General features: G+C 38.9%; 1 protein-coding gene across 1 annotated transcript; it reads left to right on the top strand.

The window, feature by feature from the left end:
* The first annotated feature begins 1,520 nt into the window (after positions 1 to 1,520).
* On the top strand, positions 1,521 to 13,901 carry ZNF287 (zinc finger protein 287). The gene is made up of 5 exons (XM_012555532.2): positions 1,521 to 2,358; positions 2,993 to 3,087; positions 4,629 to 4,755; positions 5,235 to 5,321; positions 10,566 to 13,901. The coding sequence occupies exons 1-5, from the start codon at positions 1,956 to 1,958 to the stop codon at positions 12,134 to 12,136; spliced, it is 2,283 nt and encodes a 760-aa protein (XP_012410986.1). The 5' UTR covers positions 1,521 to 1,955; the 3' UTR covers positions 12,137 to 13,901.
* The last annotated feature ends 5,080 nt before the right edge of the window (positions 13,902 to 18,981 follow it).

The raw sequence follows: 18,981 nt of genomic DNA, 5'->3' as shown, positions 1-18,981 counted from the left end.
CTTTCCAATCCAAGAGTCTCTGAATCAGATTCTTGGCTCAGAACCCTTAAGGGTGAACACGCACAGTAAAGTCCGATGCAGCACTTGACGTCTTTCTGCCTTTAAACCCACGTTCCCTGCCGGTCCTCCCCTTAGGAGCTCTGGCGTTCGGTTTTCTCTAGGTAATTGGCGCGGGACTTCTACCCCATACCTCCTCACCTCCTGCAGCAACTGGTACCTCCCCGCCCTCCAAGTCATCTCCCTGACCTGCCGTAACCCAGGGAAACTTTAAAGTTCCCTTTACCATCTTTCAGGCTAACAAGCAAGTCTCGGTGATGGGAGGAGGAGGTTGCCATGGAGACAGTCCCAGAAAAGAGGCTCGGGAAGGGGAAGGCAGAAGTTCGGTTTCCGATCGACTGTGCGGGGCGCAATGCTCTCCTCATGCACATGCGCAGTGGCGCAGAGGCGAGGTCGCAGGGAAGCTGAGGCACGGTGGGTTCCGGGCAAGCTTCCCAGGGCCAGACTGGGGAGTGCGGCTCCGGGCAGAGACACTTTGCATTTTCCTGGAAGGGCAGGTGGGGAGCCCAGAGGCCCCTCTGCAGCGCGGGACCGAGCCAGCCGTGCAGGAGCCGCGACCCGCCGCCATTGTTGCCCGTGGCCTCTCTGGCCGCTCCGGCTGCTCGTCCGCCGGCTCCACGCGACAGGTAATGATGTCCCGGGCGCCGGCTGTGCGTGTCCGCGCGGCCAGGGCCGGAGCCTGGCTGGGTCCCTCGCGGGCGCCGGCGCTCACAACCTGCGGGCCAGGGGAAGGCCGGGTGGGGCCCAGTCCGAGCGCCGCGCGGGTCTCGGGTCCCCCGCTGCCCCCCCCCACCTGAAAGAGCTGAGACCCCTTTGGAAAAGTGGAGGTGAGGCCTTGTAAACGGTCGTGATCACACCAGGGCTCAGCTGGAGCCCGTGGGCAGGTGTTGTCGGTTCTCCTCCAGGACAGCCCAGTTCTGAGGTTTCATTTGGGAATCCTGGTTTCATATTTGTCCTTAAGGAATTGTCTTCTGTAGAGGCACTTACCAAAAGCCGAACCAAACCCATTGCCGTCGAGTCAATGCCGACTAAAGGGCTTCATATCATACCCACCTCTGGTACTTCGCGATTCCAGCCTGTCCAATAGGCTTGTTTTCCCAGCCCTCAGATAGTGAAAAGCTGAAATAGGCTGACCTTAACATGTAAAGCAAGTGAATGGTACGCCTTCCTTCCCCTCCCCCCTTCCCTTGGGGACCTTGAACAGTTTATGAAGAAAATCTCCCAGTTAGTTCCAAGTAACAGTAAATTTGCTCTCAACTGAGAGCCAGTTCAGCCATTACAGCTTCTGTAACATCAATGACTAAAACACTGGAACATCTTTTTTTTCCTGTTTCAACAACTTAGAGGATCCCTGGTAGCGCAGTGGTTAAGAGCTTGGCTGCCAATCAAAAGGCCGGCAGTTCGAATCCACCAGCTGCTCCTTGGAAACCCTAAGGAGCAGTTCTGCTCTGTCCTACAGGGTCCCTATGAGTTGGAATCTACTTGACAGCAACGGGTTTTATCTGACATTGTGCTAATGATTTCTTCAGTTTTTGCTTTAATCACCACCTTTTTATGGCAACCTACCCTTACCCCTCCCCAAGCAGCTTGCTGTTATCTTACAACAGGAGAGGGAGACCAAGGTGAAGCCTGTATGTGTTTATGTATAGACTCTGGGAAACCTATTCCCATATGTATACGTATAGCAGAGGACACCAGGAATTCTTGACCTCATGGTCCATTCTTGTGTTTCAGGGTCTCTTAACCATCCCTGCAAGTTCTGGCTCAGAGCTGTACAGCCCCTGACTGCAGCAGCCCTTGATCTAATGTCTTTGTGTCTCTAACATGAAACTTCAAACAGTTGGCTCACTACTGGAGAAATAAAGGATTCTGCCAGATTGACTCTCCTGACCGTAGCCATGTTAGCCCCAAGCAAGAGAAGGACCAGTTCTTTGCACTCCCAGATCTTTCTAATGTGGAAGCCAGACAGGACTCAGAGCGGACCCCGCAATACTGAGAAGGAAACCCTTGCTTCAAGGCTCTCACGTGACACTGAGACCTGTCGACAGAATTTTAGGAATTTTCCTTACCCAGAACTGTCTGGTCCTCGAAAGGCATTAAGTCAACTCCGAGAGCTCTGCCTTAAGTGGCTGAGACCTGAGATTCACTCAAAGGAACAGATCCTGGAGCTGCTGGTGCTGGAGCAATTCCTGACTATCTTGCCTGGGGAGGTTAGGACTTGGGTGAAGTCCCAGCACCCTGAGAGCAGCGAAGAAGTGGTGACTCTGGTGGAGGATTTGGTTCAGATTCTAGAAGAGGAAGGTGAGAATTGTAGATCAGAGAGGGGGGGGAGCCCTGTGACAACCAGCACATCAGAGAACAGCCCCTTTAAAGAAATTGGGAAAGAAGGAACATCAGTGAGTGAATGAAAACAGGACTTTAACATGAGCCCCATCCTGCTTTGATGTTTTCCTTCCAGATTGCTTGGTACGAAACACAGGTTATCTAAAGTCAGAGATGTGTCATAAAAGGGATGACCAGACACAACCAAAAGTTCACCTGCAGAAGTTTGTACCATTCTGCCAATCGTTTGCTTTGCAAATTGGATTTTACAGTAACATGCTTTCAAAAAAGTAGAAAAAGGTCCAGAGAACATTGCCTTATTAAGAGACAACTCACACCACTTACATCACATAAGGATTTATTGGAAGATTGTGAATTTGGTGCATATACTTCAGTCCCAGAGCAGGCTTGTTCTTAAAGCCTGCATTGCCGTCTTAGGATAAGTTATTGCCCTTCTCTCTGATTTTTTGAGGTAGGGGTGCTGTTTTGGGGTTCCTCTGACTTCCCAGTTTAAGAAAGTGTAAGCACTATGTGGTGAAGGATTTCTGAACTGAGGAAACCTAGGCTGTTCCAACAGGACTCATCTCCGTCATGGTCTCTTTCTCTTCCCTAGTTCCTCCTCAGAGCTCTGCCCTTTCCCAAGAGACTCCAGAGGAAGACACAGCCACTGCTTTCCGGGCAGGGTGGCTAAATAACTTGATGACCAAAGTGAGTTTGAGTTTCTTCTGTGACTTTAAAATGCACTCTTAGTGTGTAAGGATATTTCCTTTCCTAACTCTAAAACTTGTGTGTCCCCAAAAGCCGTATCTAGGACCTAAGCTTCATTTCTCTCCTTAAGTTACCTTGGCGTGTTTAGGTAATGTACTCTATAGGAAATGGGCTCCCACTGCCTTCCTTGACATGCCTGTCCCCATTCTTTGACTGTAAGGCAGCAATATTGCATTGAAGTTAAGGGACTCACTGCTACAGTCAGGTAGAGCTAGGTTTAGTTACTAGCTCTGCCACTGAATATGTGATTCAGAACAAAATACTTAACCACTCTTAGCCTGAGCTCTTCAAACTTTAATAAATAGAATTTACCTCTTAGATTGTAAGGATTAAATATTATGATACCTGGATTATAATAAGCAGTTAATAAACAATAGGCGTTAATTATTTCCTCATTAACAAGTAATTCAAGACCATGTACTTTATAGTATTACTTTTGATCATGAAGCTGTGCAATTTTAACTCACAGGAACTGACCACCTTAAGGAAAGGTTTGCTGTAAAATATATGTGGTCTAGAATTTTAAAAGCCTTTGGTAACTAGAGTAAAATTAATTTAGATGATATGAATGTTTACCTGGAAAACCTAAGAAAATCAAGGGAAAAACTGTTAGAAATAATAGAAAAATTGAGTAAGGTGATGACTACAGAAATGACATATAAAAATTAATAAAAATCAAGTGGGAAATAAAATGAAATAAAAGATCCCATTCACATTATGAACCTCCCAAATATAAAAATACCTAGGACTAAACATAGTGAAAATTGTGCAGTACCTATGTGAAGAATACCATGTCATTCTATAGGACATGAAAGAAGTCTTGAATATTGTAAAGATGTCAGTCCTCACTAAATTACAAACAATACAATTTTAAAATCCCAGTATGAATTTTAAAGAACTTGACAATTTTATTGGAAAAAAATCAACATGTAAGAGTTACCAAGAATTAAAAAAAGGAAGAAGAGCAAAGAGAGACACTGACCTTACCAGATTGTAAAGTGTAGCTACAAAGTACAGCACCTCAGCAGGGGGCTTACTGGTACCAGTTTTATTTAAAATAAAACCTCTGCATTTCATCACATAGCACATGCAAAAAATTAAAATTTAAAACGATAAGTTGAATTTATTCTTAAAGCTAGAGAAGCAAACCCCTTCAGTTCCTTGTGTCATCTATGTTTAAAACCCTTCCTTGTTTAAGTCAAAGCCCCAGATGCATGCATTAGTGTCATTTAAAAGTTATAATTTTTACTTTATTTTCAAACTTCCCTTTAGTATCACTTGTCATGAGAGATGGCAGGACCATTCAGGGAATCTGTGGAATCGTTCATTCTTTGGGTAATTGCTGGTTTTGACTAGATAACCTTTAGGGTCCTACTGAAGCTTAAGATTCTGTGCTCCCCCACCACACACACACTCAGTGTTATCAGTATCCCCTGTCCCACCAGTGCTTGAACCCAGTTAAGGTACATTTGGTGTTTTAGGAATCAATGACATTCAAGGATGTGGCTGTGGACATCACCCAGGAGGACTGGGAGCTAATGCGTCCTGTACAAAAGGAATTGTACAAGACTGTAACATTACAAAACTATTGGAACATGGTTTCTCTGGGTAAGCATAGTCTACCCCCACTCCTCATCCCAGCATTCCCACCAGAGTATCTTTCTTCCCCTAGTTGTTAAAAATGGGTGGAGCCGCTGAAGTACTTAGCTAAGAATGAGGTCTGGGGCTGCATGTTCTCATCCTATTCAGGCACAGAAATGATTATGTTCTGCCCCCTTTTCCCAAACAGAATGTTTATAAGTAAAAGATCATTGAGAACATTGCTGCAGTGCTTCGTGGTGCCGCACCTGATGCTGTGTGTGCCTTGCCCAGTGAAGGGTTCTTCCCCGTGGTCCCCATGCATGTCCTCTTGAGTAGCAGGAGATTTTTATCCTATACTGTAAAGGACAGTGACCTAATTCTCTTATCATGTCCATGAACCATTGTTTTTCTGTAGAGGTCGGTCCTTCCTGATAAGTAAGGATTAGGTGATAAACTCTGAGCAATTATTTATCTCCAAGATAAACTTCATATTTTTTTCTGAACAGGACTTACAGTTTACAGACCAAGTGTGATTCCCATATTGGAAGAACCATGGCTGGTGATAAAAGAAATTTTAGAAGGCCCTAGTTCAGGTAAGTGAATAACCAGCACATGAGATTCTTTGCACTTGAGAGCCTATACCCTTAATGTGGAAGAAATAAATATTTTTAAGTATGGCCAAGTCACTCTCCACAAAGGCCACCCCAGCCTGTCAGGAGTACTGAGCTGTTTTAGATTGTTCCCTTAGAGATGGCATCTTCTCAGGAAGAGATTGTCCGGACGTCATTGTTATCCCTTCCCTTGTGCCTCTTCCCACTTTATCCTTCCACATAGCTCCTGGAGCCCATCCTGTAGAGCCCTGTGTGGGCTTTTCATTTTGCCATTTTTCTCCTCTCTCTACATGGAAACATGCATGAATGTCCCCCAAGAAACTCAATGTAAAACCTTCTTTTGGAATTTCTCTTCTGTTTACGGACAAAACCCTGTAGCCCCACTTCCACTTTCCTAAGCCATTCTCTTTTTTAATTTCCTGATTATTTAAACAGATACATATTCATAAGATTTAAATACATATAAACGTATATAGTCAAAAATCTCCCACCTGTGTGCCACATTCACCCAGTTTCTACATCTCCCCAACACTCAACCACAGTTTAGTTTTTAGTTCATCCTTTCAGCGTTTGTTTGTTTTCTATAAAAAGCCAATATAAAAACATACTTTTTTCTCCTTTTTTAATATAAACAGCATACTCTGCACATGGCTTTGTACTTGCTTTTTTTTTTACTTAAAAGGATGTCTTGAAGAGTTTTCCAAATCAGTATGTAAAGAGCTTCTTTGTTCTTTTTTTTATATCTGTATCATATTTTACTGTGCGTTTTATGATTTATTGAATCTGTTCCCTACTGATGAACTTTTTTGTTCTTATATATTTCTTCCCTCCACAGCTTCATTTTGAAACATTTCAAACCTACAGAAAAGTTACAGGCAAAGAGATGACTGAATTAGGAAATCACCATTTTGCAACTAGTGATGTAATGGTAGGTTTAGGCAGGGAACATCAGTGGATGCTAAAACTCAAGTAAAAGGCTGGTTATCAGGGAACAGGACAGTCATGTGGCCTCAAAGTATCATTCCACAGATAGTAATTTCAAAGAAAAAAATGCACCTTTAAAATGGAGAGATCCCTGATAACGAGCCGTTTACTTGAGAGTTTTAGCATCCACTGATGTTCCTTGCCTAAATCTACTATTACATCATTAGTTGCAAAATGGTGATTTCCTAATTCAGTCATCTCTTCTAAATGGTTAACTAGCATTCTCTTGTAAATAACTTTCCCTCCTCCCACCCCATTTTTATGTGTACATATCACAGTGAACTAATAGAATTTTTAAAAATTCAAAGTGTATTAGTCCATTAATTCCAGTATTTTGTTGATGCTCAATTGTCCCAAATTTGGGCAGTAGGAACCCTTTAAGCCAGTCCAGCGTTCTTTTAACATGGCCCGTTAGTCTTTGAGCACTTCCTTGCTTTCTGGCACAACAAGATGTTCTTCAGGCTCACCTTGTGCCTCCCTTGGGTCCCAGGGTGGTGCACATGGTTTGCATTTGACCCTATGTGCCTATGTGGTGCAGAGTGTGCCAGCAGCACACCAAATTCTTTGGGGGATGATTTCAGGATGCTCTAAATACAGGAAACATACACAGTGAAATGGAAATAAGACTAGACTGGAGTCAAAATGGTCTTGTGGGAGGTACTACTAGTTCAGGACCACTTTAAGTTAATTTCTCAGCATGATGGTTTTTAGATCTTAACAGGTAGCACAAATAATGGCTGTAAATCCGGAAGAAGGGGCAGTTTATGGTTATGAATTTTTGGAAATTCCTTTTCCCTCCAGAGCACACCAAGATTGAGAAAGGCAAGTTCCTTTTTTCCTTGTGTAGGGGTGAGGTTTACTGGACTTTGTTGTCCTAGCCCCTCCTTATACAAAATGTGATCCTCTGTGCAAGGAACTTCTGTCATCCTCCCCTCCTTGGTTGAGATCTAGGCTTTACTTCAGACTCCTGAGCCTCTTAAGTCCTCAAAATGGAAGCATAAGCTCATTACCAAGACTGAGGAATGATCTTAGGCAGTCAACATCAGCTCTTGTTGACTTCCTGTCTTCTTGCTTTTACTTTATATTTGGCCAGTGTTCTTTTTTGCCAGCTCAAAGGTATATTTAATAAGTTGAACTTTTATTTAGTATACTTGGGAAAATGGAAACTAGGTAATCCATAAACAGAAGAGTTGTATTGGTCTTCAGTGGCCATTCATGTCTCAGAACTTTTATAGTTCTTTATATAGGACCTATCCATTGTTTCAGGCTCAACTCAAATCATACCTCCTTGAAACTTTCTTTGGTTACCTTACTCAACATTGATCTCCTCTCCCAGAAATATTGTACCATTATTTGATCCTATTTGCCAACGGATCTTACCACTTCTAACCAACCCTTTCCAGTTAGGGATGTACATATACATAAACCCTGCTTAAATTTTTTTTTAGGAGATAGACTATTATTCATCCTCCCATCTCAGAACTAGCAAAATCAGTAGTCATGGATGGCATCTTATTAAACACTAATTTCAGTTAAATAATGGTCTCAGTTTCTGAATCTAAATAAATTTGGTTAAAAATATATACTTACAGTAGCAATCTATTCATTGTTATCATTCAGAATTGTTACTTTAAGCTTAATTTTAACTTTAGTACTTCCTTTTCAGGTAATATGGTACAATCTACTATAAACTGATTCTGATTACATAGACGTTAAACTCAGCTTCTGGTACTGTCTCAGCTTGTGTGTGTACACACACACACCTATGACTATACAGTCCATTCACATTCTCATCTTTTGGAAAGGGGCTTAACAAACCCTAACATGAGAAAGTTTTTTAATTTTTTTCTTCTACAAGAGAAATACAACTATATTTCTAGTAATAGTAATAAAATATAGCCTATTTAAAACTAGAAAACCTATAATCTGTGGGCATTTTTATAGTATTTTTCTAGTTCTTCTAGTGTATTTTTCATGCTAGTTATGATACTGCTTTTTGCATTTAACAGTACTCCTAAACATTTTCTTGTGTCAACCATGATTTTTTTGCTGGAATAGAAGCAATCAAAGTGGTTTGTAAATTCAAGCAATACAAGGAAGCAAAATGAAATTTGTGTCTCCCTCCCCTCACCCATTGCTAGGACCTTCTCAGAAACCTTGGAAACCCTGGTGGCGCAGTAGTTAAGCATTCGGCTGCTAACCAAAAGCTCAGCAGTTTGAATCCATCAGGTGCTCCATGGAAACCCTATGGGGCAGTTCTTCTCTGTCCTGTAGGGTCACTATGAGTCAAAATCAAGTCAACGGCAATGGGTTTTTGGTTCTGGTTTTTTCTTAGAAACCTTAGATTGTGTGTGTGTCTGACTGTCTATACATACATATACTTACACATGTAGGATTTTGCTCTATGTACTGTTATACAACTGCTTTTTTTCACTTAGTAATGTGTCCTGCACACCTTTTTATATCAGTGCAAATAGACTCAACTAATTATTTTTATCAGTAGTCAATATTCCATCATCCCCTACTTATAACTAGTCCTTATTGATGGATATAGGTATCATTTTTAATGACTCCATACTATTCTATTGAGTGGATATATTTATGAAGTTATACTTTGGTCCTAATATTAGAAAATTTCTGAACTTTTAATAAATTTCATATTTGCTTATATAATTCTTAATATTTACAAGTTACGTTTCCCACGATTCTAAAAGAAAAGGGATTGTCACTTAAATTTGTTTTAAGTCATCATACTGGAAACAAAATAGTTATCAACAAATACATATTTGACTGCTTTGCAGCCAGGTTTGGGGTCAGAGTTTTGGGGTTTTTTTGGTTTTGTTTTTGGTTTTTTGCTTTCATTTGAGTTAACTTTTTTACAGCAAGTTAAATGAACTGATTCATTTAACCAGTTTAGTTAACAGTCAACACATCCAGAGTCTTGAACCATTTTCTGAAGGAAATGTAAAAAAGCGTAAGCCATTTCCAGAATTTACATCTAAGTTGGAAATACACAAAACAAACAAAATTGTGAAATAATAATGTAAGGCCGAGTTCTGTCACAGGTCATCATTATATTAAACTAGCTGCCGTTGATTTTGAGTCATGGCAACCTCATGTGTCTCAGAGTAAAACTGTGTCCCGTAGGGTTTTCAGTAGCTGATTTTTCATTAGTAGATTGGTAGGCCTTTCTTCCAAGGCACCTTTGTGTAGACTCAAACCTCCAACCTTTTGGTTAGCAGCTGAGCACGTTAACCATTTGCACCATTCAGGGCCTGCATATGAGATTAGGGTGAACCACATGAGAGTTCTAGTATTCAACCATTTTAACCTACAGGAAAAGGAAGTTTCATGTGGTTCAGCCTAATAATCTTTACTTTAGGGTTCTTAGAAGAGCATTGGAGAGCTGGTCCATAAACACTTTTACAGAGTATCTTGTGAGAAGGCCTAGAGTCTAAAATTAGTAGGCATCTGTGGAATATTATGAGGAAAACATTTTAGTTATGTGGAAGCTGAATGTGAGGTTTAGTAGAAAATATAGTGGAATAGAAAGGACTAGATTATTTTGGAACTGCATGCAAATTAGAGGTATTTTTATTTTTTTCCTTTTCTCTCTTTAACATTTATCCTTTAAGCTAGTGGTTTTCAAACTTTAGTGTACATCAGAATTACCTGGAGGGCTTGCTAAAACAGATTGTTCAGCCCTACCCTCAAAGTATCTGATTCAGTATGCCAGCTGGGACCTAATAATTTAACACATTCCCAAGTGATGCTGGTCTGGGGACTATACTTGTGAGAACCATTCCTTTAGGCTATAGGGGATTTGTTAGAGATTTTAAGCATGAAATTGCTTTAGAAAGATTACATAGCGCTGTGCAGACTAGATTGGAAAATGGAGTGATGAGAGTCAGCCTGCCTACTTTTTGAGCCCGTTATATAAATGAATCTGTGAAGTTATCGTAAGTTATCCCACACAGTCTTATCACTGCTTTCACTTCTTCTAGCTCTGTCACCTAACCTGATCTATTTAGTCTGTACCCATGTTGAATAGTGAGGAGCCTGTCCTTTCAACAATTTAGTCTCTTATTTTTCTGCCCTTTTATTCTCCTTTCCCAAGCTTTAAGGGCTGTCAGAGCCATTGAGTGTTTTTAGGCATTTTGGTCATGCTCATTATTTTGTTTCTGTTTTGGTAGTTTCCTTTCTCCAAATAGAGGAAGACTTTTTATCTTCTTTTTATTTCAGAATGGCAAACTAAAGCCCAAGAGTATACTCCAGTAGAGGATACTTCTGAACTTAAAAAGGATGTTACCCAGACCATCAAATTGGAAGAATCATATGACTATGATGACAGATTAGAGAGGCAAGAAACAGAGGCCTTCAGGAAAATTCCCACTAATGAGAGTGATTTCAGATTGAAGTCATTCCTTTCACAAGAAGATGATCCTACAGAAGAGTGTCTTAGTAAATATGATGTATATAGAAATAATTTTGAAAAGCACTCAAGCCTAATTGTACAGTTTGGTACCCAATCAGATAATAAAACTTCTATGTATAATGAAAGCAGGACAACCTTCAATCATGTCTCATATGGTATTGTACATGGGAAAGTGTATCCTGGAGAGAAGCCTTATAAATGTAATGTGTGTGGGAAAAAATTTAGGAAAAGCTCATTCCTCATGAAACACCAAAGTACCCATGCCAAAGAGAAATCTTATGAATGTGAAGAATGTGGGAAAGAGTTTAGGCATATCTCATCTCTCATTGCACATCAGAGAATGCATACTGGAGAAAAACCATATGAATGCCATCAGTGTGGTAAAGCCTTCAGCCAGCGTGCACACCTTACTATACATCAGAGAATTCATACTGGAGAGAAACCCTATAAGTGTGATGACTGCGGGAAAGACTTTAGTCAGCGTGCACACCTCACTATACATCAAAGGACACATACTGGAGAGAAACCATATAAATGCCTGGAGTGCGGTAAAACCTTCAGCCACAGTTCATCACTAATTAATCATCAGAGAGTTCATACTGGAGAAAAACCTTATATATGTAATGAATGTGGGAAGACTTTCAGTCAGAGTACACACCTCCTTCAGCATCAAAAAATACATACTGGGAAGAAACCATATAAATGCAATGAGTGTTGGAAAGTGTTCAGTCAGAGTACTTACCTAATTCGACATCAGAGAATTCATTCTGGAGAGAAATGTTATAAGTGTAACGAATGTGGAAAAGCCTTTGCTCATTCCTCAACTCTTATTCAGCATCAAACTACTCACACTGGAGAGAAATCCTATATATGTAATATATGTGGGAAAGCATTCAGCCAGAGTGCAAACCTTACTCAACATCATAGAACACATACTGGAGAGAAACCATATAAATGCAGTGTGTGTGGGAAAGCCTTCAGCCAGAGTGTGCACCTTACTCAACATCAAAGGATTCATAATGGAGAAAAACCTTTTAAATGCAACATATGTGGGAAAGCATATAGACAGGGTGCAAATCTTACCCAACATCAAAGAATTCATACTGGAGAGAAGCCCTATAAATGTAATGAATGTGGGAAAGCTTTTATTTATTCCTCATCACTTAATCAACATCAGAGAACTCATACTGGAGAAAGACCCTATAAATGTAATGAATGTGACAAAGATTTTAGCCAGAGAACATGCCTTATTCAACACCAGAGAATTCACACAGGAGAGAAGCCCTATGCATGTCGTATATGTGGTAAAACCTTCACCCAGAGTACAAACCTTATTCAGCACCAGCGAGTTCATACTCGTGTAAAACATCGTAATTAATGGGTATGGGTGACTTCAGTTAGGTTTTACAATTTCATCATTTAAATTTTATTTGTGCTCCCTGTGTGTTAAAACACTATTGTTATTCAAAAGAAACCCAAAAGTGCAATATATATCAGATATCACTCAGCAGAAATGTCAAAATTAGCAACACGGATATAACTTAGTTATATTTAATGTGAAAAAAACTTCACTCACTTTTTAACCTTTATTTGATATCGGTTTAATTCATTTGAGAAAGAAACACTAAGAGTATTTGAAAACCTGTAACTCATCAACTCTTGCTGTATTTCAAGTTCTTTTTAATGAGGCCTTATAAATGTAATTTGGGATAGTTTCCACCAACCTGATTTCACATAGAAAGTAACCCTGGGATTATAAAAAAGAAAAAGCTGTTTTTGGGCCTTCATTTCTTCCCAGCTTTGATGCCTTAAAAGATGTGAAGAATTCTCTACCCTTTTTTACTTCTGCTTTTCCTGTTACGCCATAATTGCCATGTGGAGCCAGTAGGTTTGCAAAAAATAACTGAAAGTATCTTAAAGATTCTATGTGACCACTGTTTGTTTACACTTTCCCCCAAATACGGAAGTATTAAAGGAAAAGAAAATGAAAGATGATCTGCCAGAATAGAGGAACTAATACTGTGTATATAACCTTTAAACATGTACAGATTTAAACAGGCATAAATTAAACACCCCAAGCTTAATTTAAAACCTATTAGCCTTAGTTTCACTAGTTTTTGACATGTAGGGTGATTGTGAAGGAAAAAAAGAGGCACACAATTTGCATTCCTCCCACCTGACTCCTAAATTGATACCTTGGGTTCCCCTATGACTGTTTCATTGTAGAAAGTCCATTTCTTCCATTGAAACACTTGTTCCTTGAGTCCCTGCTGTGCTCAGGGCCCAAACTTCTTCATTGAATCCTTTCAGGACTTCAGTTACAGTGCTGCAAATCACTGATTTTAAGTAACAAAGTTTTCTAAAGGAATGAACGATAACAAAAGTAACTACTTTGTCATGGAATGAGCATAAGAAGCCTGCTAAAAATAGGTTGCCAAATGCTGCCCTGTCCCAAGACAAATAATGAAAGCTATATAAAGAATATATACTTTGTTATATATACTTAGTATATAAAGAATAAGTAATGGGAAATAGATTTGAGTTCACTGCAGAAAGTGGGTCAGGGAAAAATTAAGCTGAAGACCTAACTAGTGTGAAAGAGAATATATATGTAACTATTTTAACATTGAATGTAATTGGGCCTGGTTTATCTAACACAATAAGTGACTAATTAAATAAAAATGCAAAATTCAGCCTGTTACAAGAAGAAACTAAAAATGAAATGACTGGTTTTTTCATGGATAGTTGGAAGCCTGTTATCTCTTTCGTACATGCAAGTAAAACGGGTTATTCCCAACAATATTCAGGAAAAGAAATTTCATTGCACAATGCATTGATACAGAAACTATCACTGAATCATTAAACAATAATAACTGAGTTTGTGGGTCCTAAACAACAAGGAAAACTGGCAGAAATGCAAATAGAAATGCACTTTAAAAAAAAGAAAAAAATACCATTGTATTTAATGTCCACAGCATTCTACTATCAGAATATAAGGCCACATTCTGAGAGCTGAGATTTCATCTCGCTCAGGTTTGTCTCTCCAGCGCCTTGCACACAGGCGATGATCAATATGTGTTGGTTGAATTAATGGATAGTTATGTAGATAAAGCAGAGTTGAGTAATAAGGTAGAATTGACTGATGGGTGAAATTGTAGAAACTAAAAACATTTTTTATTTGTGCATACACACAAAGAAATACTTATCAAATATTGATCATTTACTGGGTGATAAACTCATTGTCTTTGAGTCGATTCCAAATCATAGTGACCCTATAGGACAGAGTAGAACTGCCCCGTAGAGTTTCCAAGGAGCAGCTAGTGGATTTGAACTGCTGACGTTCTGGTTAGCAGCCGAGTTCTTAAACCACTGTGCCACCACACCTCCTTACTGGGTAATGGGAACTGCTTAAAAATCATCAAGAATCAGAACCCTCAAATCTTAACAATGAGTATAGTCCATTGAAAAAAATCATGGGACACTGTTGCACATGGAAGTTTTCCTGACCTAGATGAGGAAAGGTTGATGTAAATTCTGGTGCCCTAAATATCAATTTAAGCATTTACTGGCCAGGCAGTTTCATTTGGACATCACTGTTTACATAAACATTTTGCAAACAAGTGCTGAAGGCAGGACCTGGGGTACTATCATCTTCTTAACATTATGTAACTTTGACTTCATGGTACTCTCCTTCAAAAAGTACAGATTGTCTTCAGGTGCATAATACTCAAATTATGCTTATTCCATAATTATGTTTAAAATAACAGTTATATTCAAGATGCAGTTTTTTAATGCTGCATCATATCTTACACTTTTCTCTTGAAATCTGTGTGGAGTATCACAGTTGTCCATGTCCCCTTTGTTTATGTCTATTTGTGTTTCCTGCCTTTGTGTATTTTATGTAAATAATGCATTTATAAAGTCTTCCACTGATACTGAGGCAATTGATTCCCTTATTAAATAGAATAATAACAATAGTGAAAAAAATCATAGATTTTTGTGTATTTTCCCACTGTTGCAGTTTTCTGACCCATGTGTAACCGAACAGTTTTTTAGCAGTCTTATTTTTCCATACCTTTTATAAAGAAAATTTTCAAATAAGCAGAAAAGTTAAAGAATAATAAAATCAACTGTATATTCACTACCTAGATTTAAAAATTAACATTCTGTCATATTCTTTACTGAACACTTTGAAGGTAACTTATAGACAGGACATTTCACCCCTAACTACTTGAGCATGCATCTCATAGAAATAAGGACAATCTTTTACATAACCATGAGATCATTACCTACCTCAAATAATGAATAGTAACTCCCCGACACCTAGTTCATGTTTAAATCCTCTTTGTTGATCCAGTCAAGTTTCACACATTACGTGTGATTGTTAGGTCTGTTTCATCTGTGTAGAACAGTTTCCCATCATTCGTTTTTCCAAGATTTTTTTTTAAAGAGATAGTCAATTGTCTTGTAGAATGTCACACATTCAGGATATAACTGATTTTTTACATGTGGTTTATCTTTTCCTGGATCCCCTGTAGTGTCTATAAATTAGACGTTAGATCCAAATGCTTGACTGGATTCAGGTTAAACATTTTAACACTTCCTAGATGTATTTCATATTGCATCACATCAGAGGTCTCATTAATATCAGGTTGACTCAACTACCAATCATGAAATTTTATCACTCAGTTAAGGTGATCTTTCCAATTAAAGGTACGTTCTTCCTGTTGCAGTAAACATTGTGTGAACTGACACTTTGAAACATGAATATCCTATTTACCAACAACCTTTCATGATTGGTTTTAGTATCCAATGATGATTCTTGCCTGAATCAAATTTTATCAAGATTTGCAAAATGGTGATTTTCTATCATTCTTTCTACATTTACTGACTGGCATTCTTTTGTAAGTAAGTCTTCCCTCATCAACTAGGTATGGACTACAGGCAGGGTAATGCTCAATTCTATTTCTTTACCAGTTTTCAGAGTAAGGAGTTGGTAGTGATCATCTGTAGTGATGAGAAATGATTCAGTGTGTTACAGTCAATTATGATCATTGTTTCTGATGCTCAAATTGTCCCAAATGTGGCCAGTTGGAACCATTCAAGTACCTCTTATGTCCTTTCGACATTCTCCCTTTAATCTTTGAGCACTTAATTGCTTTCTGATACAAGATATCTCAGGCTCACTTTGCACTCAGTAGCTCAGACATAGAATGAGCCATTTCTCCAAGGATCCCTGATTCCTTTTAATAGGCAACTACTTAGAAACCAAGAGCTGGACACTAGGCATGCTCATTGCTACTGGAGTGTCATTATCTAGTAGCCTTTTGAGTCTTTCCAAAGTATTCAACTTGGTTTTCATAAAGTCTTTACATTCATTTCATCGGTTACATAATAACTAATTACATAATGGGGAATATAATTACATAGCTGGGATAAACTATTTTGGGGGAAAACAACTAAGTCTTGTTAAGCCTACAATTAAATTGAGGAGAACAGAAGTGTTATGTATACTAGAAAGCAGCAGACTTAACCACAACAGGTCTTGTGCCAAGGCCTTCAGCATATTTTATAGAGCAGATGGAGAGTGTCCGTTCATCTGGCAAGTGGGTTGAGTGGAGGGCAGTTATGAAAGCAACTAACTGTATGATGCCTACTATGTAGTGGTTTAACTATAACTCTTACATGTCTTCATAACTTGTATTTATAAAGCTAATCACATTCCTCTCCCTCCACATTCTTTAAAGAAGGTTTCTAAAAAGATCCAAATTTGAATCCTGGTGTTCTGTCCATACAAGTCCACGCACCTTTTTTTTTTTTTGTTTGGCAAAACTTAATTTGATCTTTAAACTTTAAGACTATTATGTTTCATTCTTTAACTGGCCTCTGTTCTCAATTGGCTTCCACGTGCCTGTAAATGTACTCTCGGCTCTATAATTCACCCTTGGAACACTATAACCATTAAAAATGGCAAGCGTGTGCACTACAGTGATATGTGTAAGTGTGTGTGGAAGCTTGTGAGCAACACTGGGCCCTCAATCCTATATGGATGAGGAAAGTGATACCCATGATGCTGAAGGTCTGTCCTGAGGTCATATAGTTATATAGTGAGAGAAATGGATTAAGTATTTTGATAAGATTAGACGTGCATTGAAAAAACTTTTGTTTTTCATCTTCCCTCCCATATAGTTGCTTAAATCCAATCTTTTAAATGAGAATGGCCCAACTCAGGATGCATCTACCACCCAACTTCAGTCATTGATCACCTGAAGCTATCTTATCAGTACCTTAAGTTTTTTTAATTAAAACTGAATTGTTTTCATTCCAAAATCTGCTCTTTTTTTAATTCAAAACCTTGACGGGAAGATAGAAAACCACCACTCTCTCCTCTAATAGTCATTTTAGTCCCATTGGTTTTATCTACCATATATTCCAATCATTCTCTCTTCCATCCCTACTGCCATTGCTCATTTCAGAGAGTTAATCAGCTCTTGTTGAGATTATTGCAGAGCACCCTGCTCCTGATGTCACTTTCAATGTATAGTCCACACTGCTGCTGAAGTCATCTCTGAAAACACCTGACTTTCTGCCTGTTTAAATATACCTCTTTAAGTACTTAAATGCCTCTTTCATCCTTTTACCTTCCACACTGCTGCCTCAGTCATCTGAAAATACTAAACTAGGACCACCACATACAGCTGTATAAAGTGGGTAGTGCATGAGATAAAAAGTGTCCCTGCATCTGACCATGTCCTTTTACTTAAACCCTTTCAGTATTTTAGCACTGTCTACAGTGGTGGATCCCACCCATAGCTACACATTACAGTGACATGGAAAGCTTTTAAAATTACCAATGCCAGGGTGCCTGCCTCCAGAGATACTAATTTATTTCATTTGGAATGGTGCCTGGACATGAGTATTTCTTCAGCTTCCCCAGGTGATTCTAATGGGTAGGAAAGCCTGAGAAACCCTGAACTACATGATGAAGTCAGTATTCTTTAACATGGCGCCATCATCTGCCTCCTGCCTAGCTCTCTGGCCTCTTCTCCCACTAGGCCTTCCTGACCTGTTTCACTCATGATGATCAGTAATACCAAACTACGTATACTTGTGAATTGTTCATGGCTGTTTCATGCCTCCATGCCTTTGCATGTGCCCTGAAATGCACTCTCCAATGCCACATTGTCCCACCCCCTAATCCAAAGAGATGGCTTGATCTGTAACTTGGAACTTCCTTTTCCAATAGCACATATCATATTGTATTTAATAATTTCCCTGTGTGTTTGTTTCCCTTGCTGGGCTTTAAGATTTCTAAGAACAAGAATCTTACTCATCTCTGAATCAGACAAGAAGGCTCACTATCACCTCTACTCTTCAACACTGTACTGGACGTCTTAGAGAATGCAGAAGAAGAAAATATGTACATTTAAAGAACTGGTGACGTATTTATGAATGGAATCATATGATGTTGGGGTTTGTTTGAAAACAATCCAGAGAACAGGAGTGAACGCAGGAGAGATGAAACAAAATTGGCCCCAGTTGTTAAAGTTAGGTGATGGATACATGCAGGTTCATTGTACTGCTTATTTTTGTGTGCGTTTGAAGTGTCTGTAGTAAAAATAGGGTCGCTATGAGTCAGAATCGACTCTACAGCAACGGGTATGGTAAAAGGTTTAAATATACATATATATGTATGTATTGATAATGAAGAAGTTAGTAGGATCTGTAGTAATGTTACCTCTTCCATTGCTGATATTAGTAATTTATGTTGTTTTTTTTAATTTCTTGAGGAGCCTGAGTTTTAACAATTTTATTGATCTTTTCAAAGGACCAGCTTTTGGTTTGATTATCCTTATCCTTTTTCTTCCATATGAATTTAAGACTCGGGTTGTGAATTTTCATAACAAATTCTGTTAGGATTTTGATTGGTATTACATTGGATTTAAACATTAATTTTGAAACAAATTCAAGGGAAGAGAGAATTGACATCTTTACTATATTGAGTTTTCCCAACCCCCAAAATTCTGTTTCTCCTTCACTTATGTTTCTCAGTAAAGTTTTACAGTTTTTTTCATATAGGGCATAACTACATATTCATTGTTATTTCTAGTACTTTGTGGTTGTTTTGTGAATGAGAATACAATTTTGAGTATTGTACAAAAATTCCTGCAGAGTGGTTGGTGTTGGAGGTACAGAAATGAATATAACATGTAGTCTCTCCCT

Source organism: Trichechus manatus, unplaced genomic scaffold (assembly GCF_000243295.1).
Source record: "Trichechus manatus latirostris isolate Lorelei unplaced genomic scaffold, TriManLat1.0 scaffold00040, whole genome shotgun sequence".
Classification (NCBI taxonomy): Eukaryota; Metazoa; Chordata; class Mammalia; order Sirenia; family Trichechidae; genus Trichechus; species Trichechus manatus.
The sequence above is the reverse complement of the archived record's forward strand: the minus strand, read 5'-3'. Positions and strand labels throughout refer to the sequence as shown.

Excerpts from the sequence above, each read along its gene's own strand:
- ZNF287 (XM_012555532.2), top strand. The coding sequence starts at position 1,956 with ATGTTAGCCCCAAGCAAGAGAAGGACCAGTTCTTTGCACTCCCAGATC. Across the intron at positions 2,359-2,992 it reads TCAGATTCTAGAAGAGGAAG|TTCCTCCTCAGAGCTCTGCC; the intron begins GTGAGAATTGTA and ends TCTCTTCCCTAG. Across the intron at positions 3,088-4,628 it reads TAAATAACTTGATGACCAAA|GAATCAATGACATTCAAGGA; the intron begins GTGAGTTTGAGT and ends TTGGTGTTTTAG.